Source organism: Peromyscus californicus, unplaced genomic scaffold (genome assembly GCF_007827085.1).
Source record: "Peromyscus californicus insignis strain IS unplaced genomic scaffold, ASM782708v3 Scaffold_19__1_contigs__length_69161282, whole genome shotgun sequence".
NCBI classification, from domain to species: Eukaryota; Metazoa; Chordata; class Mammalia; order Rodentia; family Cricetidae; genus Peromyscus; species Peromyscus californicus.
The window spans coordinates 2,183,739-2,201,265 of NW_026294491.1; the positions used below are offsets into that span (position 1 = coordinate 2,183,739).

General features: G+C 51.5%; 1 protein-coding gene and 3 non-coding genes across 5 annotated transcripts; 1 reads left to right on the plus strand and 3 right to left on the minus strand.

Annotated features, from left to right (window-relative positions):
* Positions 1–3,714: 3,714 nt before the first annotated feature.
* Positions 3,715–17,438, minus strand: Ddx39b (DExD-box helicase 39B). 2 transcript variants are annotated; one of them, XM_052744170.1, is made up of 11 exons: positions 17,313–17,438; positions 15,758–16,095; positions 15,019–15,146; positions 14,711–14,803; positions 11,561–11,744; positions 9,127–9,245; positions 6,743–6,874; positions 5,382–5,491; positions 5,150–5,294; positions 4,898–5,045; positions 3,715–3,964 (listed from the first exon to the last, which is right to left on the minus strand). In XM_052744170.1, the coding sequence occupies exons 2-11, from the start codon at positions 15,966–15,968 to the stop codon at positions 3,948–3,950; spliced, it is 1,287 nt and encodes a 428-aa protein (XP_052600130.1). In that variant the 5' UTR covers positions 15,969–16,095; positions 17,313–17,438; the 3' UTR covers positions 3,715–3,947. The 2 variants fall into 2 exon arrangements, with proteins under 2 accessions (XP_052600130.1, XP_052600131.1); XM_052744171.1 differs by lacking the exon at positions 17,313–17,438 and adding an exon at positions 16,671–17,277.
* LOC128115080 (U6 spliceosomal RNA) lies at positions 9,820–9,922 on the plus strand. The gene has a single exon (XR_008219977.1). It is a non-coding gene; the product is annotated as a U6 spliceosomal RNA (small nuclear RNA).
* On the minus strand, positions 11,432–11,507 carry LOC128115104 (small nucleolar RNA SNORD83). The gene has a single exon (XR_008219999.1). It is a non-coding gene; the product is annotated as a small nucleolar RNA SNORD83 (small nucleolar RNA).
* On the minus strand, positions 16,429–16,505 carry LOC128115103 (small nucleolar RNA SNORD83). The gene has a single exon (XR_008219998.1). It is a non-coding gene; the product is annotated as a small nucleolar RNA SNORD83 (small nucleolar RNA).
* Positions 17,439–17,527: the final 89 nt, after the last annotated feature.

The following is a 17,527-nucleotide window of genomic DNA, read 5'->3' on the forward strand; positions in this document are numbered from 1 at the left end:
GCCAACCATTAGATGCAATCCTTGTTTGCTTTCTTTGCTGGGACAAACACTGTGGCCAAAAGCATCTCAGAGTGGACAGGGTTTATCTGGATTGCAGGTTACAGCCTGTCCTTGGAGCTGGAGACAGAAACTGAAGCAGAGACCATGAGACATGCTCGCTGACCAGCTCTCTCTGGCTTCCTGGGTAAGCTGCTTTTATACACCCCAGACATACCTGCCTAAGAGTGGCAGTGTCCACAGTGAGCTGGGCCATCCTGTAATCTGTGCAGCACCCACTGCTTAGGTCCTAGAACCCTGGCTAGGGCCAGTGAGGGAATGAACAAAGGACAGACACACAGACAATGAAGCTGGGATAAGGTGGGTTTCTCTAATGCCACTGACACCTCCACATCCTGGGACCTCCACATGTTAACAGGAACAGCAGAGAAGGGGTTAGCCTGTGTGGGTACGAGGTCTGTATAGGTGAGCAGTCTCAGGCTATAAACACCCAGGATCAGGAAGCCACAGTTGGTGATCTCTGCACACATTGATCAATAGATCACAGACACGCAGATGTGGACTCCTAAGTTTTGAAAGCTTTGCCATCCATCTTGAGTCAGGCTGTATTGAAATGGCCTTGTCAATGTTCCATGGGCCGTTAGTTCTTGGAGTCCTCAACCGGCCATGCCCATGTCAAAATACACATTCTCCCACTCACCCACTCACTCACTTCCTCTGCTCCCTACAAATAAGCCATCAAGGAAATGCCCACAAACATACCCACAGGCCATTCTGATGGAGGTAATTAATGCCTGGCACGAGGCTCACTCTTCCCAGGTGTACATTGACAAGATTAGCCCCCACAGAAAGCAAACCTGTATTTGTAGTTGGTTATGTGCTGTCAGCAACACCAGCCACAGAAGACACATCTGGATTATTTTGATACTTTTAGTTTTATGTGTATGAGTATTTTGTACGTATGTCTGTGCACAACTGTGCAGTGCCCATGGAGGCCAGAAGAGGGCGACAGATCCCCTGGAACTGCAGTCAGATGGTTGTGAGCAACCGTGTGGGAACTGGGAACCAAACTTGTCCTCTTAACCATTGACCCACCATCTGGTTATTTTTGAGGTAGATCATGGGGCTCATTAACTCCTACTGCAGGCACCACCTGCAAGAACGTTTCTAGAGGTTGAAGAGGGCGGCTGCTGCACTGGTGTTTTGGAAGAGCTAAGGGGTCACATTGGTTACGGGATTTGAATCTTAGGAACTCTTGTCAGACATCCCCCTCCACCTGTTTGAGTTTTTACTGGGTAACTAAACCCACAGTGACATGTCCTTCCTAGTCAGGGTTTCTATTGCTGTGATGACACACCATGACCAAAAAAACTTGAGGAAAAGGTTTGTTCAGTTTTCATACACAGCGCTGTTCGCCATCGAAGGAGGTCAGGGCAGGAACTCACACTGCACAGGAACCTGGAGGCAGGAGCTCATGCAGAGGCCATGAGGAGTGCTCCTTACTGCCTTGCTCCTCAGGGTTTGTTCAGCCTCCTTTTATTTTCTACCCTGTGGTTTTTCAAGACAAGGTTTCTCTGTGTAGCTCTGGCTGTACTGGAACTTCAGATTCAGGGATCCACCTGCCTCTGCTGCCCAAGTGCTGGGATTAAAGGTGTTTGCTACTATGCCCAGCTCTGGGCCTGCTTTCTTATAGAACCCAAGACCACCAGCCCAGGGATGGCACCAACCAGTGGGCTAGGCCCTCCCTCATGAGTTACTTAATAAGAAAATGCTTGCCAGGTTGTGGTGGCACACCTTTAATCCCAGCACTTGAAAGGCAGAGGCAGGTGGATAACTGAGTTCAAAGCCAGCCTGGTCTACCAAGTTCCAAGATAGCCAGAGCTACACACACAGTTTTTTTTTTTTTTTTTGGGGGGGGGGGGGGAGGAGAGGAGAGAGGAAGTGCCCTACAGGCTTTCCTGCAGCCTGATCTTCTGGCAGCATTTTCTTAGTCAAGGCTTCCCCCTCTCAGATGGCTTCGGCTTCTGTCAAGCGGACATAAACTATCTGCGGTTGACAGGAAGGGGACTGTAATGGTAACTGAGTGGGGGGACCAGCAAGGCTCGTCTGGAGTTTTCTGGATTTCTCTGTGAAAATCTACCAGAAATGGGGATCTCAAGCAGGAGAGATGGCTAAGTGGTAAGAGCACCTGATGCTCTCACAGAAGACCCAGGTTTGATGGCTAGCGTTCATGTCAGGTAGCCCTCATGACCACCTGTGACTCCAGTTCCAGAGGACACAGAGGCCCTCTTCTGGCCGACATGGGCATTGCACATTTGGTGTATTTACACACATACAATCAAAACACACATACAATAATCTGAAAATAAAAACAAAGAACCTAACAGAGACTGAAGCATTCGGCCTTATCTAAAGCACTCCAGCCTCATGTGAGGACCTGACCTTGGCAAAGCCTCTAAGTCTTGGACTGTTGTTCTCTGCAGAGATCCTCCTTGACAGCTCAGTAGAGATGCACGGGGAGGGGTACCAAAGCTACGGGGCTGGCCAGCAGCTGCTCCTCCCCAGCAATCCTGGGTTCTCAGGCATGTTTCTCTGAAGACATCCATTTCCCCAGCTGACCAAGAGTCCTGCCCCTTCTGAGCCACACCTGCCCACAGGCTCTTCCAGTCACAGAAAAACCAGCACTCTTACACAGGCTCGGGGTGGGCAGGACTTTTGTTATATATGTGGAAAGCTCAGCCACTCAGAACTGCTTGACACTCACAGTGTCATGCCAAGGCTCTGAGGACACACAGGTGCCCAGGCCTGCTAGAGAGGACAGTCCCTCAGACAATACAAGGCAGCATAGGAAAAAGGTCATTCTGGGAGCATGCGGGAAACAGAAATCAGTATTTGAGGCAGGTCGGTGTGAACATTCCAGTCAGGTGGACCTGGGTGTGAACAACCCCTCAGAATGCCTGTGAGTGCGGAGGAGGCTGGCTGCACACCAGCATTCTAAAGCAACTGAACTGCCAGGATCTGAAATCTCAAACCAGCAACACAGGTTGCAGCCTCTGTATGGCCAGAACGGTCAGGGCCATGGGTGGGTGCCTCATCCAGGCCTGGCCCTGAAGACACTATGCTGCTCACTCTGGCCTGTCACACTTTCACCTGACACCTCCTGCCCCTGCCCCTCCGGGGATCCAGGGACATGACCAAGAACCCCAGGATAAACATGGAACAGGTACAGATCCATGTCTGAGGTAAGAAACTTCACACATGACCTTCTAGACTCAGATCAAACAGGAAAAATGAAGACAGGCTTCAGCCCTGCCCTGGGTGATGCTGTGTCCTTTCATCTCCCCGACCCAGGGACCCAGGTTCTCTGCACAGCTGAGCTGCCGGGGGAGGAGATGCCACAGCTGCCCCAGGCCCTGCTTAGAAGTGCAGGACGCCTGGGAGGCACAGGTCCTGGTGCTGGAAACCCAGAAGCTGAGGGAGCAGATGAGATGCCGGGACCAGGACCATGTTCTCTCTACAACCCGACTCCAGGCACAGTGTCCCTCAGTCACCTCCCACAGCCACTTTAAGACGGGAGTGACACCAGGAAGGGAAATCAGGAAGGGAAGCCCACTGGGGAGCCCCAGCCTCTTGGGTTTGGACCATCCTCACTTTGACCTGCCCCACAACAGGGCTCAGAATCAAGCCCTGAGCAGTACAGACGGAGCACTACACACACCACAGACACAGCTGTTTCATTCTTCGTTTTGTTAAAAAAACAAACAAACAAACAAACAAACAACTCTGATAAATCAGGAAGAGGTGTAGGAGTGGTGATGTTGCAGAGGGAAGCGTGGACAGGATAGGATGAGGGCTGGTGGGGGCGGGGCCAGTGGTGTCTCCACCCTGATCCCTGGTGTCCTCTTCTGACTGGACAGACAGACTGCCACAGTCCAGAGTGGGTGATTCCTCTACCGCGTCTGTTCAACTGAAGAAAAACAGCAGCAGTCACAACAAGACACAAAAGGGAAATATCCCCCCATGCATGCATGCACGCTCTCACTCATGCAAGCAACTGTTGGTGTTGCAGGTTCAGAGGATCCACTTGGAGTGGAGAGAAGAGAAACCCTGATCAAGACAGACCCACACAAAGGTCCACAAAGCAGCCTGAAAACTCCAGAGGGGCAGCTGCAGCCACTCAGCACCGGAGGTCACTACCCAGAGCAGGTTTACATGGGGCACTAACTGCTGTGGAGCAATCCTCTTCTACACTATGAATATGTATTACTCTCATTGGTTAATATAAAGCTGACAGGCTGTTAGCTGGGCAGGAAGTTAGGTGGGAAAGCCAAACTGAGATTGATGGGAAGAAGGCGGCAGAAGTGGCCAGCCAGATACAGAGGAAGAATGCTTCACTGAGAAAAGTATCAAGCCATGTGGCTAGACACAGATAAGAATTATGGGTTAGCTGGGCAGTGGCGGCGCACACCTTTAATCCCAGCACTCCAGAGGCAGAGCCGGGCAGATCTCTGTGAGTTCAAAGCCAGCCTGGTCTACAGAGCGAGATCCAGGACAGGCACCAAAACTACACAGAGAAACCCTGTCTCGAAAAAACCAATAATAAAAAAGATGCTTCCGTGAGTAAAGGTGCATGTCAGCAAGCCTGGCAACCTGAGTTCACCCCAAAGAATCCACAGGGTAGAGGACAGCCTCAAGTTAGCCTCAAGTTGTCCTCTGATCTCTACCTATGTTGTGCATGTACATACACACATACACACACACACACACACACACACAGTATTAAAAGTTAAAAACCGCGCAAAGCTACCCAGAGAAACCCTGTCTTGTAAAACCAAAAAAAAAACAAAACCCAAAACCAAACCAAAGGGAAGAGGAGGCAGCAGGGTGAGGGTGTGCTCACTGTAGGAGGAGATGTCGATCTCATCAGGCAGCTCGCTGATGTTGACCTCAAAGCGGTCCTGCACGTCATTGAGGATCTTAGCATCATTCTCATCCGACACAAATGTGATGGCCAAGCCCTTGGTACCAAACCGGCCTGCTCTGGCCACCTGGAAGGAGACCAGGGGAAGATCACAAGCCTCAAGGAGACAGACAGCAGAGGAAGGTGCACACAACACACACACAGGAAATGGGGTGAGGGCGGGCAGCTTACCCGGTGTAGGTAGGTGTCCGAGTCCTCTGGCATGTCATAGTTGAAGGCGATGTTCACACGCTCAATGTCCATGCCTCGGCCAAACAGGTTGGTAGCCACAAGAATCCGCCTCTGGAAATCCTTGAACTGCTGATACCGAGACAGCCTTTGTGAGGAAGGAGATGAAAAGATTGAGGTCCCTTCTCACCACACCTTTTCCTCCCCAGGACACAAAGCCCTCGTCTCCACTCACCTCTCCTCCTGGGGCATCCCACGGTGGATAGCAATGGCTGGGAAGTTCTGCTCCACTAGAAGCTGGGCCAGGGCGATGCACCTCTGCACGGACTTCACAAAGATCACCACCTGGGGAGCACGAGCATGATGTATGTACAAGTTTCCCAGAATATCACCTTTTTTGTTTTTAAAGTTTGTGTGTATGGGTGTTTTGCCTGCATGTATGCCTGTGCACATGCATGCCTAGGGCCTGGAGAGCCAAAAGAAGACACTGGACCCTCTTCCCCTGCCAACTGCAGTCATATGACTGGGAGCTGACATGTGAGAACTGAACTTGGGAACCCTGGAAGAACAAATGTGCTCTTAACCTCTGAGCCACTTCTCCAGCCCCAGGAATCTCACTGTTGAAATTTTTTAAATGTATGTATCTGTGTGTTTGTGTGAATATATGCAGGTGTGTGCAGGTCCCCTCAAGGCCAGAAGAGTGTGCTGCATACCCTGGGGCCAGTTACAGGCCTAGGTGCCAGGGAGTGAGTCGGATCCTCTCAAAGAGCAGGAGGTTTGTTCTGAGACAAGGTTTCTCTAAGTAGCCCTAGTTGTCCTTAAACAGATTATGTAGCCTAGGCAAGGACCAACCTTGAACTCACAAAGATCCCCTGTCTCTGACTACCCAATGCTTGGGATTAAAGATCTATGCCAGCACACCTGGCAGCTTTTTTCCCCCTTATCTTTAGTTTCTCTGTGTATCCCCTGGTTGTCCTGGAACTCAACTCTATAGACCAGGTTGGCCCTGATCTCAAGAGACCTGCCTGCCTCTGCCTCCCAAGAGCTGAGATTAAATGCAAATGCCAACACCACCCAGTAGAATTTCTAAAAGAATTCCTCAGTCCCTTATTCAATCTCAAATCTTCCTTCATAAATGTTCTTTTCTGCTCTTGAACCCAACTGCCTGGTATGTGAGCTGCCATGGACATAAGACCTTAAACGGACACACACAAGGGTGAGGCAACCTCAGGAAAATGCTAAGAATTCGAACTACAGTCTAGAAAGGCAGATGATCCTCTTCAAACATTAAGAACCCACAGTGGCTCTGCAGCCAGCTTAGCAGAGGCTGACACTGATGCTCTGAGGTGAGCACAGGAGACGACAGCAGCCTCCACCCCAGTACCCATCCCAAGGCTTTTCTCCACTTACTGAGTCACCAAGTTCTCTACCTCAGACTCTCACCCAGCCACTCCACTTCCCACTGCAGACCTGTTCCTCCACTCTCACCTCTTCACATACTTGGCTCCTTCAATCACAGGCTACTTTTACACACACAGGCTCGGCCACAGCTGGAGATGTCCAGTGCTCACACCCACATAGACCCTCAATACTGACCTGGTTGAACTCGAGGACATCAAGAAGGTCAAAGAGCTTCCGGTTCTTCTCGTTGTCCTTCAGTTTCACGTAGTATTGCTGCAACCCGTGCAGCGTCAACTTGGTCTCGTCATCCACGAAGATCTCCATAGGCTGAGGGAAGGAGGGGTGGGGCAGGAGGAGGGCAGAGTGGGGGGGTTAAACCTGGGGGGGGTGGAGGACGCTGATCTCCAGTTCACCCCATGGATGGATGGGGAGGAGAGAGAAGACTGAAAACCCCTCCCCATCACACTCTACTGAGGACCCTTTCCAGTTAGATCTGGTAGCATCTACATCAGCTGCATTTTAAGAAGCCTGAGAGTGGTCAGAGGAGATGGAACTCTGCACAGAGCAGGGATGCTCCCAGTTGCAAGGTGCCAGTGTCAGATGAGATGGTGGGGGGAAAGAGACCAGGGGGAGATGGTGCTCAAGAGAGAGCATGGCCAGAGCACACAGGAGAGGCAGTGGTCATGGGGCCTGGGCACTGCCACCAGAACAGGAAGGACGACTGCCCCACTCAGCTGTCCTCTCAATGCACCTCAGCAAATGTCCTCAGGACCACACGGTTGCAATGGACAAAGTCAAAAAGCCACTCAAACCCAGGGTTAGTGGCACACTGTGATCCCAGCTCTCGGTGGTTGAGGTAAAGTCTTTTAAAATGTCATTAAAGAGAAGAGGTGAGGGACATCCTGAACTCAAACCACTAGAGCCAACTTTAGAAGAGACTCATCTCTAAAGTCAGAGTCAAACCATGTGCATGTTCAAGGTGAGGGATCAACACAGGAAGTGCAGCTAGACAACAGGAAGTGCAGCTTTCTCACAACTTCCTCGGCTAGTCCGGGCCACCTTCTGGAGTTAACTCAATCAGCACATTTTTGCCTCTTCCTGACGTTCTCTCTCTTCTGGTACCAGGCAAAGACACTAAGCAGCTTGTCCTGACCCTCTGGGTTTCCCTTTCTCTGGAGCCTCACTCCCTGCAGGCGCCTGCAGATCACCGAGCTTCTGGAACTCTCACTAAAAAGAGCATGGCTTCTCTCTTCCTCTTCCCCATCAGCTGTGAGATTTACAGCTTCCCTGCCCTGTTGCTTTTCTCTGAAAATCTAATACAATGATCTTTTACCATCAAAGGCGAAAAGGGCAATAGAAAGAATTGACCTTACATTTTATAAAGGAAATATATACCTAGCCCTAACCCTTGAAGGGGAGGACCATAAACACGGAAACAGACACAGTTAACTGCAGGCAGGACTTCCCTACTTTCCATACCGTCTTGAGAGACAGTTCACATAGAGCCAGGGATGAAGAGGGGGTGTCACAGAAGCCTCTTCCAGAAAGCAGGCTGGCAAGGCAGCTCCCCTAGTAAGACTCACAGCCTCCTCCTAATTCTTCCCCAAGCCCAGCCCAAAAGAAAGCCATCTTCTCAAGGGATGGAGCGGATCAGGGAGGGAGGGACGCCCACTGCTCAGTCTCAGCACTGACACCCATGAACATCTCAGTGCAGCTTCCCACAGGACTTTTCCCATCACCCTCTTTAAAAAAAAAAAAAAAAAAAAAGAGGAAAAAAAATCCACCACCCCACTCAGGACAGCCCTCCCAACAAGAACGGGGAAAATGGGGTACAGCACATTAGGTTCAGGAAAAAACCGGGAACAGAAAGAGAGGCTGGTTTGGTCCTCAGCATCCTGGTCAGGCTCCCGGGGCCTCCGCTGCTGCCATCCACCGCTCGCAGTCTGTACTCTCCCGCCGTGCCTCAGTGCTTCTCTGCTGCCAGCTCACATCAACCAAGGCTCCGATGGGCGCAAGGAGGTATGGGCAGGAGGAGGAGGGGACGGGGTCGAGGTGCCAAAGGCCCCCGCCCCTGGAGGTTGGGAGGGGCGGATGATGGTGCTGTTTGTTTGCTCTTCTTCTGGACAGGCCCTGCCACCTGACTGACTGTCCTTCTCTTGCGCTCCTGCCACTGACACGTGTGAGTTTCGGTGAGCAGAGGTTCCAGCTCAACGCTCCATGCCACCTGGAGAGTGTGTGGCTGTGGGGGTGTGTAGGAGACGACGGGCGGGTGATAGGGCACAAAATCTTGCCCTACCCCCGACAGGGAGAAGAGGTTCAAAAATGTGTGATTTAAAATGTCAAATACTACCCGCTCTCACGTTAACCCGACCAAGTCTTCCGGAGTTTCCCTGGCGCGCACAGACCCTATCACTAACTGTCTCTGCCTCTGTGGTTTTCTTCAAGGAGTCCTCACTCCCAGATAGACACAAGCTCCTTTCTTGGTGCTTGAAGGACAAGGGAGTCTGGAGGAAGAGGGCGAGGAGGGGGAGGAGGCATCGGGCGGGGAGTGGAGGGAGAGAAGGTAGAAGGGTATTTACATCTTGCATGAACTTGCGGCAGACTGGCCGGATCTCTTTGCTCAAGGTAGCACTGAACATCATGACCTGCTTCTCATGGGGGGTCATGCGAAAAATTTCCTGGACATCCCGACGCATGTCTGCAGGAAAAGAATCAGCAGAAGGGAATGAGTCTGTGATGTAAATGCAGTGAGGCCACAGGCAATGAAAATCCAGAGGAAGTCACTCTAGAAACCTGGCCTCCTCTCTTCATTACCTCCAGGAACAAGCCAGGCTTGGTGGCGCATGCCTGTGATCCCAGCCCTTAGGAGGTGGAGGCAGGAGGATTAGGAGCTATGTACTGAGTTTTGAGATCAGCCTAGGCTACTGAGATTGCTTTAAAAAAAAAAATAACATGAAAAAAGCAATACATTTAGAAAGGTACTTGGGGTCAGGCTCCTTTCCTTTTTTTTGGCCAAGAAATGTAACTGAACCTAAAATCCAAATTTATAAATTGGAGGCAAAATCCACCAAAGGCTCAGGAACAGCAGCCCTTAAACACAGAGTATGAGGCTGGAGAGAGGCCCAGCCTGTAAGAGCCCTTGCTGCTACTCCAGAAGACCTGGGTTAGGTTCCCAGCCTCCACAACTGCCTGTAACTTAGAGCTCCAGGGAAATCCAGTGCCGCTGTTCTCTATGGGAACACACACACGATTAAAAATAATCAACTCAGAGCTTGCTTCAGCAGCACAGACACTAAAACTAGAACTATACAGAGAAGATTAGCATGGCCCCTGCACAAGAATGACACAAAAATTTGTGAAGCATTCCATATAAAAAAAATAAACTTAATTCGTAAATACAAATTATTTTGCCATGTGTGGTAGTGCACCTCTTTAATCCCAGCACTCAGGAAGTAGCAGTGCTGATCTCTGAGTTGCCAGCCTGGTCCACACAGCAAGTTTCAGGCTAGCCAGAGCTATACAGTGAAAAAACAGGACTCTGAAGACCAGCTCTTCTCCCTACACCAGTCTACAACGCACTTACTCTGGACATCAGTCCACTCTGCTCCTTCACCTTCAACTCTAGTCTTACCCCCTGTTTGTTCAGGCAAATATGGCCCATCTAGTGCCCACCATCTTGGACAGCCAAAGGCCATTTGGAAAGACCTCTCCCGGCCTACATGCTTCCCTACGCTCCCAACTAGCCAAAACCAAATTCTTTTTCTGTTTTACTTTGTTTTTTTTAAATTTTGTTTTAAAGGTAGGGTCTTACTATGTAGCCCTGGGCTGGCCTGTAATTCATAAAGATCCACCTGAGATTAAAGGCACGCAAGTTTTTTTGTTTTGATTTTGATTTTTGGAGACAGAATTTCAGTGTGTAGTCCTAGTTGTCCTTGAACTTGCTCTGTAGACCAGGCTGGCCTCCAACTTAGAGATCCACAGCCTTAGTTAGCCTTGTGCTGGGATTGAAAGTGTGCACCACCACCGAGCACGAGGTCATTTTAATTTATGTTATGTATGTGGGTGCTGCCCGCATGTGACATCTATGTGCTCACAGAAGGCAGAGGAGGGCTTTGGATCCCCTGGAACTGGCGGTGTATATGGTTACACACCGCCATGTGGAACGTGTTGGATGGAAGCTAGGTCCTCTGGAAGAGCAGCCAGTTCTCTTAACCACTGAGCCCTCTCTCCAGCTCTCACCCCATGAAAATCTTATAATGTATAGGTGTTTTGCCTCCATTTTTGGTCTGTGCTCCACTTTCATATGGTGTCCACGGAGACCAAGAGGCAGGAGATCTTGAATTACTACACTGTTACGAGGTGACAGGTAGGTGCTGAGATCAAACCCAGGTCCTCTAAAGGAGCAGCCAGTGCTCTTAACTGATGAACCATTTCTTTAGCACTGCCCAGCAGAATTCTTTTAACCCCACTTGGCACACTACAACACCAGAACACATGACCTATGAACACTCACCAGATGAATTCCAGAATTTAACTCTAGAAACCTGCTTATTTACAAGTTTCTGATCACACACACTAAACTGCAGCGGTTCTCAACCTGTGGGTCGAGACCCCGGGAGGGGGTCGAATGACCTTTTACAAGGGTCGCATATCAGATATTTACATTACGATTCATAGCAGCAGCAAAATTACAGTTATAAAGTAGCAACAAAAATAATGTTATGGTTGGGGGTCACCACAACATGAGGAACTATATTAAAGGGCTGCAGCATTAGAAAGGCTGAGAACCACTTCTACACTGGGATGGAGGGATAGGCACAACAGGCCAGCATGCAAAAGGCCCTGGGTTCAATGCCCAACACCAGGGGAAGAAAGGAAATGCAGAGCCATCAGTCATGGGTGATAGATCAGAGTCGTCCTTGCACACAAGTGCTCCTGTGTCAAACAAACATCATCTGGCTCCAAGGGTGCTCCCCAAACCACCTCAGCCCAGGCCCAAGCCCGGCCACTCACCGAGCTGTTCAAGCATCTTGTCACATTCGTCCAAGATAAAGTGTTTAATGTGCTTGAGGTTCAGGCTCTTATTTCGAGCCAGGGCTAGAATTCGGCCAGGAGTCCCCACGACAATGTGCGGGCAGTTCTTCTTCAGCACCTCTTCATCCTTCTTGATAGACAGACCACCAAAAAACACTGCCACCTGTCAGCCAATAGGAAAGAGGTCTCTCAAGAAAGGAAAAGGCTCCAGTCTCCCCGGCCCTATTGTCTTCCTTTCTTCTTCTGAGATCAGGTCTCGCCATGTATCCCAGGCCGTCCTCTGCCTCACTGTGGATCAGCCTGTCTCTGCTACCCACGTGCTGTCACCGATGTCCCACTCTTAGCTGACTGTAAACCAGTTAGCTTTCAGACCTGCAAGGGCTCGTGAGCCTCCAAACAGCCAGGTAAGAAGCAAAGGGGGGCTGAAGAGATGGCTCAGAGGTTAGAGCACCAGCTGCTCTTCCAGAGGTCCTGAGTTCAGTTCCCAGCAACCACATGGTGGCTCACAACCATCTGTAATGAGATCTGGTGCCCTCTTCTGGCATAAAGGTGTACATGCAGACAGAGCACTGTGTACATAATTAATAAATAAAATCTTTAAAAAAAAAAAAAGAGAAGCAAAGGGTCCTGCTCAGCTCTGCAGGGCCGACTGGGGGGGGGGGGCTTAAGATGAGGGTTCAGTCCCTTTGCCCCCACCCAAACACTTTCTTTTGAGACAGGAACGCTCTACATAGCCCTGGATGACCTACACAGTAAGGGACATGTGACTCTAAAGCCATGGCTTCCTTAGAAGAATGGAGACAGCAAGGTAAGTGTGAGGTCTCTCTCTCTCTCTCTCTCTCTCTCTCTCTCTCTCTCTCTCTCTCTCTCACACACACACACACACACACACACACCCCAAATACTAAGCTTTCCTTGCGACAGAGTCAGCGTGGCGGCTTTGGCTGCCCTGGAGAGTCTGCCTGCGTCTGCCTCCGGAGTCCCGCCTTGTGTAAACCACTAGGTGAAGCTGGGATCTGAGCCTTAATACTTCATCAAGTAACAGTTTCAAGGGGAAAGGAACAATCCAGAAACACACTGTCACATGCTTATTCTTTTTTTAAGATTTATTTATTACGTACACAGTGTTCTGTCTGCACGTATGACTGCAGGCCAGAAGAGGGCACCAGATCTCATTACAGATGGTTGTGAGCCACCATGTGGTTGCTGGGAATTGAACTCAGGACCTCTGGAAGAGCAGCCAGTGCTCTAACCTCTGAGCCGTCTCTCCAGCCCTATCCAATGCTTATTCTATGGTAACCTCTTCCCATTCTCACTCCAAAACCACTAATAATTAACAAGGTTTGTGGCAAACAGGAGCATCCCTGCCCAAAATGTTTTACCTTGTATCTACTAAGCTTTCAAATGTAAGTTTTGGAGGAAAGAGCAAGCTAAACCTAGGAGACCAGACAGGTCCCAGGAGGATACTTTGTTGCAGAACAAAGGAAAAGGGCAGACAATTCTGATTTTATAACTAGTAGGTGACTGGGGGGGTGGGGGGTGGGGGAGATGGCCATAGGGTACTCAGCCTAACTAGCTGGAACTACAGGCTCACACACCATACCCAGCGTCACCCCCACCCCCACCCAAGACCAAAAACATGTGCCACCACACCTGGCCCAGCCTCGTATTTGATCCCAACCCTAAGAGCATTCTGGATGGAACATGGAGGCCCATGTCTTTTATGCCAGCATTCGGAAGACAGAAGCATGTAGATTGCTGAGTTCAAGGCCAGCTTGGTCTACAAATCAAGTTCCAGGACAGCCATGGGTACAGGGAAACCCTGTCTCAAAAAACTAAATAGAGTAATGGGGAATGAAGGAAAAATAAAAATTAAAAACAGTTTGGGTGGTGGTGACGCACACCTTTAATGCCAGCACTGGGAGGCAGAGGCAGGTGAATCTGAGTTTGAGGCCAGCCTGGTCTACAGAGTGAGTTCCAGGACAGCCAGGGCTACACAGAGAAACCCTGTTTAAATAAATAAAATCTATCATGCTGTGTATCTGATGTGTGGGGTTTGGGGCAAGTGCATGTGAGGGCCGCAGGGCACCTGTGAACCTGGCTCCTCCTTCCACCTTTACACGGTCTGAGGGTCAGATTAAAGTCTTCAGGCTCGTGCGGCAAATACTTCAACCAGAGGCATTTCTCCGGCCCCCACTTTGGTTTTTAAGAAATTGCGTTCAGTTTAGGGTCCTGCCTCAGAATGACTAGTTTAAAACATGACAGGCTCCAAAGCTACAGAGAAACCCTGTCTTGAAAAAAAACAAATACAGTGAGTGGGTGGTGGTGGCACCCTGCAACCCTGATCAAGCAGCAGCAGAGGAGAGCAAGCTCCTGTCCATGGTGAGATCCTTTCTTAACCAAACAAAACTACTATCTGTAAAAAAATATGAACAGGACTGTTGTCCCCACCCTAACCAGAATGGGACCTCTACACATCACCTCTCCACCTCCCGTCACAGGGCCATGTAGAACTAAGTACTTTCATCACAGCAGGCCACACACACCGAAGCACAGAAACACATCATCTCCAAGTTCCAAAACGATGCCAAGCTCCTGGCAAGGGCCAACACCAGGTTACACGGCCTTCTGACACCTTAAGGCCACACCAGAGCTGTTTAGAGCTTCTGCTCCTCTTGCCATGTCCACTCCCCAACTCAAGCAACCCACCAAGCAGTGCTCGAGAACAGAAGAGTGCTCCCGCCAAGTCGGGTGGCAAAGGCCTGTCCCAACTACTCAGGAAGCTGTGGCAGGTGGCGCCAAGCTCAAGGCCTACCCGGGTCATTTGGTAAGAGTCAATCTTAGGGGGTAGCTCAGTAGCAGACTGTTCACTTAGCAGCTCGGGGCTCTGGAATCAGATTTACAATACCACAAAAAATAAACAAACAAAAGCGTGCTGTGGCAGCATCACCTAAAGCCTCACTGTGAACTCTCAGGACACTGTACCCACAAGGGCAGCTACAGAAGAGCCTGCAGTATACTAGGGCTTCCATGCAGCCTACAGGAACTCGTCAGTTACAGCAGTGCCTCCTACAGCCACTCAATGCCTTAGGGCAGTAAGCTGTTGCCCACACCTTCCCTGTCCCTTACCTTGACATTCGGCATGTACTTGGAGAAGCGCTCATATTCCTTGCTGATCTGAAAAGCCAGCTCCCTGGTGTGGCACATCACCAGCACAGACACCTACGAGGGAGCAAATGGAGACAATGAACTCAGTCCTCAGTCATGCTCTCTCCAGAGCGACTGTCACAAAAGCATCTGGAAAACTGTGGGTGACACCAATTCTGAGATTTAAACCATGAAGCCCATGCTGCTACAGAGCATCCCCTGAACTGAAAGCATCACGTAGCCTTCCAGTGCGTCGACCTCAAAGCCCTCCCAGCACTGCCCCAACATACCTGCCCAGTGATTGGCTCCAGCTGCTGCAGCGTGGCCAAGACGAACACTGCTGTCTTTCCCATGCCTGATTTGGCCTGGCACAGGACGTCCATCCCCAGAATGGCCTGCGGGATGCATTCATGCTGGACTAGAAGGAAAAGGGGGAGAGAGAGACTTTTTGCACCATGCCAAACCCTTTTCTTCCCAGTTGATATTCCAGATTTTAACTGGTCCGTCTGTCCCGAGTCACATTTACACTCAAATCAAACTCTGTCTTAGCCTCAGGCCTCCTCGATGCCACACCCTCTTGCACCTACCAACAACTCACCTTCAATGTTCCTGGCTGTCTTTCTCTTCCTTACCCTGTATGCCTACCACAGGCCATTCCTCCTACATAGGTTGCTTTTGGGTCACGAAACCGTGCAACCCTGGACAAAATGAAGGACTTGGTACCTGACCCAGAAGCCAGCACCTTTAAACTGATTATTAAGGTTTTCAGAGACCACAGATGGCCTGGCCTGAAAACAGGAACTACAGATCCAGCCAGGCCCTCTCTGAAAGTCCAAACAGCCAGAAAGATGAAGACCAAGCAAACAGAAAAGCCAGGCAGTGAACAAATGGCAGTCCTGTCTGACCAAAGCCAACAAGCACTTCCAGTGCTAACATCTGGGTACATTCTCGTCGCCTGGCCTATCCTAAATATAAATTCCACCCTTACAATGCTTAACTGAGGTCTCTACGCCCAACAATAAAACGTACCCTCGGATGGATGCTCAAAGCCACAGTCAACGATGGCCCGGAGCAGCTCTGGCTTGAGCAGGAAGTCTCGGAAGCCGGAGCTGTGGATGGAGACGTAGGAGCCCTTGACATCTTTCTTGGCAGGAGCTTCGGTCCCATCTCCCCCCGCTGCTGTCTCCACTTCATCGTCTTCGTAGTCCAAGAGCTCGTTGTCCACATCGTTCTCTGCCATGATTGGGCCGGCAGGGGGAGAAGGGAGGTCTTTGGGCAAGTGGTCCCAGAGCAGGTGAGAAAGCAAGGGGAAAGAGAGGGGGCTGAGGAACAGCAGTGGGAAAGACACTAGTTTTCTGACAGAAGAGCTGGGAGAGAGACAACAACAACAACAAAAAACCAGAAAAACTCATCAGTCACGAACAGACCCACCACTTCTTGTCCACCCCCACCTCCTTCCCGTTTTCCCTAAACCACAAACCTTTGCCCTGAAAGAAAAGTAACAGGGATAACACAGCACACAAATGAACACCCAATGGGAAGAACGGAGAGTGGTCTCGGGTTACCAGATTTAGGATCACACCCAAGAGACCACGAAAACATGAGCACCACTAACGGCTCGCGGGAGGGTGGAAACGCCAAGGGCCAGAGGAGACATCAGAGGCCGCGCTCTCCCTAACGCGGGGTGCATCCCCACCATCAGCCATCAGTCAAGGGTGATAGATAAAGGTCAGCACTGCGCCCAGCGCTCACTTCCCATTTGCAAACATCATGTGGCTGCTATTCACCTGTTGGGGAACACCTGGGAGCCCAGTACTGGGGAGGCAGAAGCGGGAGGGTGGGCGGGAGGGAAGGCCGGCCTGCTGTGATCAACAGGAGGTGCAGGGGTATGCATGGCTCGATGCGGCCCCCCCCCCAAAAAATACAAAAACCTGGGACGTACCCAGTTAAATGGTGGTGCGCGCTTAGCACTGCCAGGGGCCCTAAGGGTCGGCCGAGCGCTACGAAGGCAGGTTTTAAAAGTCACAAAAAGGAGCAGGGTCACAGCTGAGAAGCATGCAACCCACTCGGGCTTGAGGACGTGCCGAGGGGTCCCGGGTAAGACACCGTTCCGAGCAATACGCGACACCACCGGCCACGCACCAAGGTGACCCTTTGGAGAGCTCCCAATGGGGGTGGGCAAGCAGAGGTCAGGGAGCCAACGGGCCCCGCGGCGGGCTCCTCCTTCTCACCCCGCCGCGGGCCGGGGAAAGGCCTGCAGGGGACGGGGCGGCCCCGCCCTCCGCGGAGCGCCGCCCGCCTCCGGTCGCCGCGGCCTCGGGCGGGAAAGGGGCCCCCAGGAACACCCAGGCAACAGGGGCGCACAATGGCGGCCGAGGCCACCATCTTGGATCGCCGCCCCTTGTCTCCCCGTCCCCCACCGAGGTGCGCTGGCAGAAAGGGGGTGAAAACAACGGGGCTGAGTCCCCGACGACGCGCCCGCGGCCGGACCACCGCCCGGGCTAGGGGTATCAGGGGCGCGTGCGGCGGGGCGCGGCGCGGGGACGGCAGATGGCGGCGGATGGTGCGCAAGGCCGGGGCTTACCTAAGCACTGCGAGCGTGTATGGCGGCGGCAACAGGGACGGAGGCGGGAACCTGCCTTCACTTCCGGTTCCAGGCTCCTTCTCTCCCCCCCCCCACCCCCCAGCCTCCCGCCTTCCCGGCGGCCAGGGCGCAGGCGCGGGGTGCCGGAAGCAGGCCCCGCCAAGGGCCCCCCCCGTGGCGCGCGCTCCGGGGCTGCCTTTGAAAAATGCCTCTTT

What these genes read in the sequence shown, in the direction of transcription:
- Ddx39b (XM_052744170.1), bottom strand. Translation starts at nt 15,968, where the DNA reads ATGGCAGAGAACGATGTGGACAACGAGCTCTTGGACTACGAAGACGAT. An exon ending in ATGTCCTCGAGTTCAACCAG is followed by an intron (nt 5,492 to 6,742) that starts GTCAGTATTGAG and finishes CGTGCTCCCCAG; the next exon opens with GTGGTGATCTTTGTGAAGTC. An exon ending in GGGATGCCCCAGGAGGAGAG is followed by an intron (nt 5,295 to 5,381) that starts GTGAGTGGAGAC and finishes TTCCTCACAAAG; the next exon opens with GCTGTCTCGGTATCAGCAGT.